Source organism: Myotis daubentonii, chromosome 20 (assembly GCF_963259705.1).
Source record: "Myotis daubentonii chromosome 20, mMyoDau2.1, whole genome shotgun sequence".
NCBI classification, from domain to species: Eukaryota; Metazoa; Chordata; class Mammalia; order Chiroptera; family Vespertilionidae; genus Myotis; species Myotis daubentonii.
The window spans coordinates 3,887,832-3,897,840 of record NC_081859.1 but is presented as its reverse complement, the minus strand read 5'-3'; the positions used below and the strand labels follow the sequence as shown (position 1 = coordinate 3,897,840).

Below are 10,009 nucleotides of genomic sequence, written 5' to 3'. Positions count from 1 at the left end.
CGGAAGCCGCGCGGGGCCCTGCGGCGGCGGCGCGCGCGCGCTCAGTGGAACCCGGAAGTGAGGGTGCGCGCGCGCGCGGCCGGCGGAACCCGGAAGTGAGGGCGCCTCGCGCGCGCAACCCGCACCCGCGGGCTCCCGGGGTCGGTCGCGAGGAGCCCGACCCCGCGATGGCGCACGAGCAGGGGCGGGGGCCCTCCCCGCCTCCCTCCCGCCAGCTGCTGGACGCGGTGCTCCAGAACCTCTACGACTTTGGTGAGCGGGCGACTCGGGGCCCACGTGGGCAGCGAGGGGCTGGGGGCGCCGCCGGCGGGGCGGGCCTCCGCTTTCGGGGTCAAAGGTTCCCGGGAGCCGGCACCCCTCGGCGGCGCCGCAGCCTTTTCACTTTTTTCTTTCCTTTTCACTGTTCCGGGCCCCTGAGCACCCCCGCCCCGGACTCCCCGGGCCCAGCTGACCCTCCGGCATTAGGACCGCCTGGTCCCGCGGGGGCCTCGTCCTTCCGGCCGTCCCCTCTCCGGGGGTGGGGTGGGGTGGGCGGGGGAGAATGTTTTCCCAACCTTTTGTCCCCTAAGTTGGCCGACCTGCGCTCTCCTTCGTTTATCTCGATGGGAGGGAAGGGAAATAAAACTCCGGTTTTAATGTGGCAACCGCCTGGGACGTTGCTAGGCAACTCCCCACGCTCTGCGGAGCTTGCCCCAGGGCAGGAGGGTGGCATCTCTCCTGCCTGCGCCAAAGAGAATCTTCAGTCATTAGTGTCTTTTTAAAAATATATGCACATTTGCATTGATTTCAGAGAGGACGGGAGAGGGAGATAGAGAGAGGGAGACATCCATGATGAGAGGGAATCATGGATCGGGTGCCTCCTGCACTGGGGATGGAGCCTGCAACCCGGGCATGTGCCCCGACCAGGAATCGAACCTCCTGGTTCACAGGTCGGCGCTCAACCACTGAGCCACCCCAGCCAGGCAGGTTCATCTTAATTCGTAACTGAAAGAAGATAGAAAAACTATTGTTAAGGGTTGGCTCAGCGAGATAGACCACCGACTCAGAATTTAAATTTAAGAGCCTTTATTAAACTGGCCAGCTGACCACAGCGCCTGTCTCCCCCTCTGGGAGCTTCGGAGCATGTGGCCGAGATCAAGGGTGCAGTATGATCCTTTATAGCAAAACAGTGTTAGAAAAAAATACAAAGCATTCCATTAGCTGTTTCTTAGAAGTTCACAGAAAGTTCATAAGCACAAAGGGGGGGGGGGGTAAACAGAGTCACACCTGGCTGGAGCATATCATAACACATTGTTTTTCTAAGACAATCTAGCAATTTTTCTTCTATGGTTCCTAACCCTGACACAATCCTCCATACGTCAGTCTCCCCTCCCAGTACATTCAATTTCTCATGTCCCATTTCCTCCCCGTAGCACATTCTGTAACATTCTGTAACCCTTCCATGCCGCAGTCCCTCACCCTAGCACACTATAATGCTCACCTATAACCCTAGAAAGTGTGAAAAAGAAAAACAGGCTGCCATTTTGAGTTACAAAGCGTGAGCCGGCGTGGGTCCGTGTCCGGGACTGTTGCCATGATGGCTTAGGAACAGCCGAGGTGAAGACTAAAATGACTACGCTAACGAGAGTCAGAGTCACACATACTGTTACCCAGGTTGAGCATCGCCCCTGTGGCGTGTTGGATTCTCTAAATGGTGCAAATGCAACCCTCTTTGAAGAAAAACAAGTTTGTTTTTTTTCTTTGTAGGTAGATCCACATGTTTGTGGCGATGTATATCATCTATACGTGCATTCACATGATTTGATATGGGCAGTTGCTAAAAATAAAAATGTCTTTTTCCTCCTTGTGGTTGAGCAAACAGGAGAGACAGAAGATGAAGCGGAACAGAAAAGGATCCGAAAGAAAAAGGAAAACAAGAAGAGAGATGCGGGGACCCCCGTGGCCTTGGGGGCCGAGCCCGCTCCCCCACCTGGTGCTCCTGTAAGAGGCCCGAGGAAGAGGGCTTCGAACTTCTTCTCGGAGCTCCGGGAAGAGCTGCGATGTGCCCCCTCCGTGACCCCCCCGGAGGCCCCCGCAGGGCCACAAGCCCCCCGGGCGGCGGCATCGCCCTCTCCCCTGAACAGGAGAGAGCCGGTGGAAGTGGTGGAATTCCACAGCCGGAGTAAGAAAAGGAAACAGAGGCCGGATCAAGATGAGAACGCCAAGGTAGTGAGCTGGTTAGTTTATGTGTCTGGGATGGAAACCCTGATATTGTGGAACGAGGTGAATATCGTTATAGGCGATGTCAGGGGCCCCCAAGACCACACCCTAGCCTGGGGGACTTGCCGAAAGTACTCACGGGACACAACATGCAGTCACTATCACGGTTATGTTTTTATTGATTTTTTTATTTTTTTTTTAGAGAAAGAGAAAGAGAAATATCAATGAGATAGAAACATTGATCAGCTGCCTCCTGCACGCCCCACACTGGGGATCAAGCCCACAACCTGGGCACGTCCCCTGACCGGGAATCGAACCAACAACCTCTTGGTTCATGGATGACGCTCAATCCACTGAGCCACACTAGCCGGGCATATCACAGTTAGGATTTATTGCAGCAAAAGGATACAGAGTAGAATGGGCAAGGGGAACAGGTACCTGGGCAGACTGGAGGAACCCAGGCGCAGTGCCCAGGGGTCCCCTCCCCGGGGAGCTGCCTGGATGTGCTGACTGCCCCCAGCAGTGAAAAGCAGCTTGAGTTTACTGAGCGGCAATCTCTCTTAGACAATTGGTAAGTCTCGCTTGAAATTCAGTCCGTGGGAGAGGTATGGTTGCTCAGCCAGGCTTGGCCACCATTTGTTAAGCATTTTAGCCTTTACCAATGTCTAACTGGCAAAGGAAGCTCCTAATCCTGCCCACGTATAGAGTAGGGACCACAGAAGTAGTTTGACAGGAATAGTAGGTAAGAGATCGCTTATCCATTCATTTATTTACCCACAAATAACTGAGTGCCTGCTATTGGGCAGACCCAGGAGATCAGCAGGGAATGAGGTGCAGTCCTTTGCCCTCCGGGAGTGTACCGTCTGCTGGTGGAGGCAGGCGAACCCCAGGAGAATGAACAATATCACGAAACAGAGTTATAAACGCTCTGAAGGAAGGCTGTAGGTCCAAGGACATGACATTAGACCGACTGCCCTGTTAAAGGCTTTTGTGACAGGAGCCAGACGAGTACTTGAGGCAGAGGGAAGGCTGTGTGGCAAGGACCCCGAGGTCTGGAAAGGCCCGCTGGGTCTGGAAGCTGGAAGGCCAGAGGGAGTAGGACGGAGGGGAGGTGTGAGCTTGGGAAAGGCAGCTGCCCAGCCCTTGCCAGGTCCCGCAGGCGATGGCGAGGCCCTCAGCTTTTAGTGCCAAGTACATGCGATGCCACCAAAAAAGTTTAAGCACGGGCATGAGGTGGATTATAACTTAAAAAGGTCACTCTGGCCCTAGCCAGTGTGGCTCAGTGGATAGAGTGTCAGCCTGCAGACTGTAGGGTCCCGGGTTTGATTCTGGTGAAGGGCACATGCCCGGGTTGTGGGCTCGATCCCCAGTGAGGAGCGTGCAAGAGGCAGCCGATCCATGATTCTCTCTCATCACTGATGTTTCTCTCTCTCTCCCCTTCTCCCTTCCTCTCTGAAATCAATTTAAAGAAAAGATCACTGTGCCCCCTGCCCAGTAAGTGGGTTACAGGTCGGCTCGTCAGCTCCGTCTAACGAGGCAGGAGGGGACTGAGGCCGGACTTCCTGCAGGGGTCCCCGTCCGGTGGAGTGGCCTGGGCTTGGGATTCGAGGAGCGAGTGGCAGGCCCACTCTCTAAAGGGCCTTGCAGCACTGCCAGGGGGTGACAGTAACGGCGCTTCTCAGGAAGTGTCATTTATAGTTTAAAATGGTCCGAGTGTTGTTTGGCCCTTCCGGCCATGTCTTCGTGCCCTTTCTCCACCCCTCACGTCCGTCCATCACTGCCCCGTTCATGAACCTTAGCCTCTTCTGTGGCCTACGTAGGAAGGAGTAAGAAAAACGTAAGAGAAGTAATCGCCTGGCTGGTGTGGCTCGGTTGAGCGTTGCCCCTTGTGACTCGGGTCATTGGATTGATTCCCGGTCAGGGCACATGCCTGGGTTGTGGGCTCGATCCCCAGTAGGGGGCATGCAGGAGGCAGCCAATCAATGTTCCTCTCTCTCAAGTCAATAAAAACATATTAGCAAAAAATGTACTAGAACAGTGCACTGAGAGCGGAAGGGATCTTGGCTCCTATGGCCTGGACTGAGGTCCAGGTAGGCTGCTTTTGAGCATATGATGGACTGCTCATGTTTGCTGGGTGCTTACTATTTACTTAAAGTGGTTATTATATTCATTAGCTAATGCGTTATCTCACAGTTGATGGCACCTGTCTGCCTTTTAAATCGTCGGCCTGCATTCAGACAGTAACCCCACAGTCTCAAACCTCTCGTTCCAAAACCCCAGAACGTTCAACATCACAAGTTAGTGGGGCGTTTTTTAAGTTTGGTACAAAATTATTTGGCAGCAAAAACTGACCTGAACTGATATGAGGCTTAAGAATTATTTTTGTTTATTCATTTGGCATGAATGTTCATAGATGCTACAGAAATACGAACGAATGTGCTTAATTATGGATTGTTGTCTGGGATCCCACTGGACGTGGTGTATAATCTGCAGAATCCTTGCAGCATTGCCTCTCGGAGACGTAAAAGCTTGAGAATTTTCTGTGGATGTGAGGTCCGTGCCAGAGCTCACGTTCAGGCCTAAGGCCTCCTGGCGTGAAAGCTGTGTTCCCAGCTACTGCACCAGAGAGACGGACTGTAGGCTAGCCTGGCCGCTCTGTCCTTGGAATAACTCGAGTGCATTTTCCAGCACCTTCACTGGCAGAGCGTTTTCCCACGTTATTGCCCTGGTTCTCTGTGCCCTCATGACCTCCGCTGTTTCCAGATCACTCCCTTGGCCTTGACCCTGAAACCCTCCCGTCTCCAGGTCACCCTTAGTGGTCTACACCCTGTTCTTTTTTTCTTTTTAAACTCTTATTTTTTTAATATATTTTTATGATTTTTTACAGAAAGGCAGGGAGAGGGATAGAGAGTAAGAAACATCGATGAGAGAGAAACATCGATCAGCCGCCTCCTGCACACTCCCCACTGGGGATGTGCCCGCAACCAAGGTACATGCCCTTGACCGGAATCGAACCCGGGACCCTTCAGTCCGCAGGCCGACGCTCTATCCACTGAGCCACACCGGTCAGGGCTCCACCCTGTTCTTTAGTAGATCCCATGTCAGCTGCCTGTTGGGAAGAAAGTCATCTAGTTGAAGTGGTTTATACTCAAGAAGACATGCCAAGTCTATCAAAACATGTAAAACCACTGCGTCACTGAAGCATAAGTAGGTGTTAATCAGGGTCCTGTGCAACATGCCTGTGTCATCGTTTGGCATTTAGGCATCTGGGCCCAGTTTCGAGGCCTTTTAAAACATGTCCACTCCGTCGGTGCTAGAGATTATAATGATGTGGTAACAGATGATCTTAATAAGAATTGTTTTTCCCTTTTCAGACCAAAACTAGTATCCTGGAGAAAGATGTGAATGTACAAGAATTTAACTTAGAAAAGGTATGTGTTTTGAAATTGCTAATTTTTCCATCTTTATGCTGCCAAAAACGATGGCTGTTAACACGTCCAGGGGTTGGGGGAATGGCTCAGCATGTCACTGCACCCACTCGCTTGAAAACCGCCCGTTCATCTGAAACAAGATAGTTTTCTGTCACAACACCAGTGCTGCAGCGGAGAGCAGGAAGAGCAGGGATGCGCGAGTTCTGTGATGATAAACGGGCTTCAAGCTCGCGTGAGAAAAAAGACAGGAGCAAGTAATTCAACTGCTGAGAGTGGGTATAGGTGACTTTCCCTCTTTCTACATTATCTTTTAAAGAAGAAAAAAACACACACGGATCTGTGTTTAAAGCTGCCGTTAGTGGTTTCTGAGTCTAAGTAGGGATGCTTGGGGAGGGACCTTTAAGTGGAAATCACTGCCTCTGAGGGTGGCGGGAGTGGTAGAGCCTCAGAGAGCTGCAGGCTCTGTATTCACTGCTCCTGTCCCTCCTTCGTGCAGAGAGCACGCTTTGCCTCCGCTGTCCTCATTAAACCCGGGACGGTGTCGGGAGGGGGCGGCCACTGCAGGAGACCCACACAGCTCCTTGAACCATCACAGCGTCTTGTGGGCTGTCGTCGCTGAGTATCTGGCGCCAGCTCGTGGTCTCCAGAACGCATCCCCGATGGGCGTGGCTTTCTCCTGGGGAGTTTGTGGGGAGCACTTGGGTCTGATTGTGCTTTGTCCCCAGGCTCGGCTGGAGGTGCACCGGTTTGGGATCACGGGCTACGGAAAAGGGAAGGAGAGAGTCCTGGAACGGGAGCGTGCGGTCATGCTGGGCGCACAGGTGAGGGACTGCTCGGCCTCCTGTCACCAGGCAGGACGCGGCCAGCCAGGGCAAGGGACGCTGGGAAATGGGTGCAGAATACAAAGTGATGACGTGTCCCTTTTCTTCCATGGCAGCCTCCCAAGAAGAGTTACGTGAATTACAAGGTTTTGCAGGAGCAGATCAAAGAGAAAAAGGCAGCCAAGGAAGAGGAAAAGAGAATGGTAGGTGTCATGGCCTTCCCTTCATTAAAGCCAGAACAGAAAGGTGGTGGCCATTTGTCACAGTGGTTGCTGGGCCCAGCTGCTTGGAAAGGTCTAGACCAGTGGTTCTCAACCTGTGGGTCGCAACCCCTTTGGCAGTCAAACAACCCTTTCACAGGGGTCGCCTAAGACCATCCTGCATATCAGATATTTACATTATGATTCATAACAGTAGCAACATTAAATTATGAAGTAGCAACGAAAAATAATTTTATGGTTGGGTCACAACATGAGGAACTGTATTTAAAGGGCCAGAAGGTTGAGAACCACTGGTCTAGACTCTACAGTTAAGGGACCAAATCCACTTCCTCAGGTCAGCAGCATTTTGTAATGCAGCCAAGTGATCTGGTGTATTTGCATGGCGGTTTGCTTGAAGTCACAAACTCCTGTTCAGATCCTGTCAGCTGCGTTCATCGGTTTCCTGTACTCGGTTCTTTTGTGTTTGGTGTTAGTCAGTGCACAGGGGCTTTGAAACCGCACAGGGGATGGGTGTTCTACTCCTTTTCATCTGAAATGGAGAGTGGACTTTTTTTTAATAGCTTTTGCATTTACTCTCTTTTTTAAAAATATATTTGTATTGACTTCAGAGAGGAAGGGAGGTAGAAAATCAATGATGAGAGAGAATCATTGACCGGCTGCCTCCTGCACACCCCACACTGGGGATTGAGCCCGCAACCTGGGCATGCGCCCCTACAGGAATCGAACCTTCAGTCTGCAGGCGGACGCTCTCTCCACTGAGCCAAACCAGCCAGGGCGGAAGAGGGGACATTTCTGTCGTCCGTCTTCTCTGGAAAGGCCTTCCATGCTCTCAAAAGTGTTTTAGGCAGAAACTTTGAGTCTTTTTTTAATGTGTCTACTCAAAAAGCATTGAGATAATAGCATCTCGGCTTTTGATCACAGACCTCTTGCTGTGTCTGACACATATATTGTCTCAAATTCTGAAACAGGCCCAGGACACAGACATTTTCAAGAAAAAGAAGAGGAAAGGGCAGGAGGACAGGTGAGTGACACCACACGGCGGGAGGGCGGACGGCGTGGGGAAGCTGTGGCTGAGTTCTGGGGATAAGCCAGGGGTCGCTGGGGGTCCAGCCTGTCCCAGGGCTCCCCTGTGAGGGGAAGGCAGGACTGAGTCAGCTGCCCACCTCGAGCAGCGACCTCAGGACTGGATCGGGAACCTTCTCCAGTCTCCTGTTTCCAAAGATCCGCACCGAGTGATGAGCGGAAACGCTGAGGTTGACATTTCCAACAGAGACTTCTGTCCCCTGTCCCTGTCCCCTGTCCCCTGCGGGTGTGACCTCCGCCCTAGTCCCGTGGGGAGTGGCTGGCCTCCAGGCAGAGCGCCGTGATCTAATAACTGATACTGATGGTGTTGCTTATGGTGTTTCTTAGCTTTTGTTCTAGTGCCTCCCCCCCCCCCCCCCCTTCTGTTTCAAAATTGGCTCCTGTTACCTCAGCCTCTTTCTTGGGCTCCAGCGAACTCGCCCTCGCCTTCAGCTGGCCTGTGTCGTGGCCGTGCCAGGCATGTAGGCGGCTTAGGTGTGCAGCCATGAGCACCTGGAGGCATCCCTGCCCTCGAGGCCCTGACACTGTGGTGAGGGAAACACACCAAAACATACAGCAGACAGTGCAGGGTGCCACCTGGCATCTCCGCTCCGCCCGGTGAGAGGTTGAGAGGCAGCGTTGTGAAAGGAGATGCCTGGGGGCAGGCCGGATGCCGTCCAAGGAGGTGACAGGGAGGTGACACCTGGGGGAAGAGGAGGGACCGCTGGAAAGCTCAAGTGGAAGGAGCCAGTACAGAGACCCTGTGGCAGTTGGCGTGTCTGAGGGACCAGGGAAGACCATGGAGGCGGGGCTTTGCGGGAGCCATCCTGTGGTCTGGCCAGTGGTGCAGGGACCCTCTGAGCCTGGCTCTAAACCAGCGGTTCTCAACCTGTGGGTCGCGACCCTTTCACAGGGGTCGCCTAAGACCATGGGAAAACACATCCATAATTACATATTGTTTTTGTGATGAATCACTGCTTTAATGATGTTCAATTTGTAACAATGACATTGGGGGTCACCACAACATGAGGAACTGTACTAAAGGGTCGCTCTCTCTTTAAACGTAGGAAATCCAAGAAGAAGAAAGCAGCTCCCAGCATTTTGTCAAGTGGACGGATTGGCCAGGTTGGAAAATTCAAAAATGGGACATTGATCCTGAGCCACGTCGACATCAGGAAGATAAACTCGTCCCGCGTGGCTAAGTGAGCTGCTGCCGAGCCAGCGGGGCGGGAAGCCCTGTACTGAGGCTGGGCCGGCCGGACTCCAGACCGTTACTATTTCCTGCTTCGTGACTGTTCTTTGAGGGAAAGTCAGAGAGGACCAGGAAGGCTTCTGGGCTCTGTGTCTGCGGGGCCACGTCGGGCCAACCACGCGCCGTGCGCATGTGAAGTGAACCTGGCAGAAGACGTTTAATTTTCCCAGCGCGTCACTCGAGTGTCACTGTCACTGGTGTTTTGTGCATTTACTCGTAAGAAGATTTCTCAGGAATGTACTGATTTGTAAGGGCTAATAATTAGCTTTCAGTCGCCATTTAATTTTCTAAAAATGACTCGATGTCACTGTATCGTGAAAGCTAACAATGTGGTCATTTGTCAAGTTATTTTGTGGGAAAAGCAGCTTCCATGTTCAGGCTCAAGTGTATAAAGTCTACTTCACAGGAAGGGACGTAAATAAAATTCACCCTTTGGGGCGTGTGTGGCCGTGACTGAGATAGCAGGTGCATTGGACTCGTGTCCTAGAACCTACGTGTAAGCGCCCGCCAGTCCCGTAAGGCAACCCCCGAGCAGCTAGCACGTTTCTTAGCCTCTCGCCCTGGCTGAGAGCGTCTGGGGCTTCTCACAGCTTGCGGCACATTTCAGAAAAGTCCTCAGCCCGGCCAGCGTGGCTCAGTGGCCGAGCGTCAACCTGTGAATCAGAAGGTCACGGTTCGATTCCCGGTCAGGGCGCAGGCCCCGGTTACAGTCTCGATCCCCAGTGGAGGGCGTGCAGGAGGCAGCCTATCCATGATTCTCTCTCACCATTGATGTTTCTCTCCCTCTCCCTTCCTCTCTGAAATCAATTATTTTTATATATTTGGGGAAGGGCAGACCCGCGCCCAGCCGTCATCACAGACCACACCTCGTCTTTCAGTTGCTGGCAGTGTCAAAAGAATTTATTTCAAATCTGCTGAGACCGTGGTAAAACTCAGGTTTTCCAAAAGGCAGTACACAAAGTTCCACCAACCCCCAAAGACCAGAAAACACAGTGTCTGCAATCCAAAAAATACAAAGGCTGT

The 10,009-nt window shown here is 52.6% G+C and overlaps 1 protein-coding gene across 2 annotated transcripts; it reads left to right on the top strand.

Annotated features, from left to right (window-relative positions):
• The first annotated feature begins 64 nt into the window (after window positions 1-64).
• C20H1orf131 (chromosome 20 C1orf131 homolog) lies at window positions 65-9,443 on the top strand. Of its 2 annotated transcripts, XM_059677473.1 has the most exons (8): window positions 65-252; window positions 1,862-2,205; window positions 5,574-5,630; window positions 5,794-5,902; window positions 6,356-6,451; window positions 6,568-6,654; window positions 7,641-7,693; window positions 8,802-9,443. In XM_059677473.1, the coding sequence occupies exons 1-8, from the start codon at window positions 168-170 to the stop codon at window positions 8,934-8,936; spliced, it is 966 nt and encodes a 321-aa protein (XP_059533456.1). In that variant the 5' UTR covers window positions 65-167; the 3' UTR covers window positions 8,937-9,443. The 2 variants fall into 2 exon arrangements, with proteins under 2 accessions (XP_059533456.1, XP_059533458.1); XM_059677475.1 differs by lacking the exon at window positions 5,794-5,902 and having other exon boundaries at window positions 67-252.
• The last annotated feature ends 566 nt before the right edge of the window (window positions 9,444-10,009 follow it).

Bases quoted from the DNA above. Each gene is read 5' to 3' on its own strand.
- C20H1orf131 (XM_059677473.1), top strand. From the start codon at position 168: ATGGCGCACGAGCAGGGGCGGGGGCCCTCCCCGCCTCCCTCCCGCCAG. The intron at 2,206-5,573 runs GTAGTGAGCTGG...TTCCCTTTTCAG, and splicing joins ATCAAGATGAGAACGCCAAG to ACCAAAACTAGTATCCTGGA. The intron at 6,655-7,640 runs GTAGGTGTCATG...ATTCTGAAACAG, and splicing joins AGGAAGAGGAAAAGAGAATG to GCCCAGGACACAGACATTTT.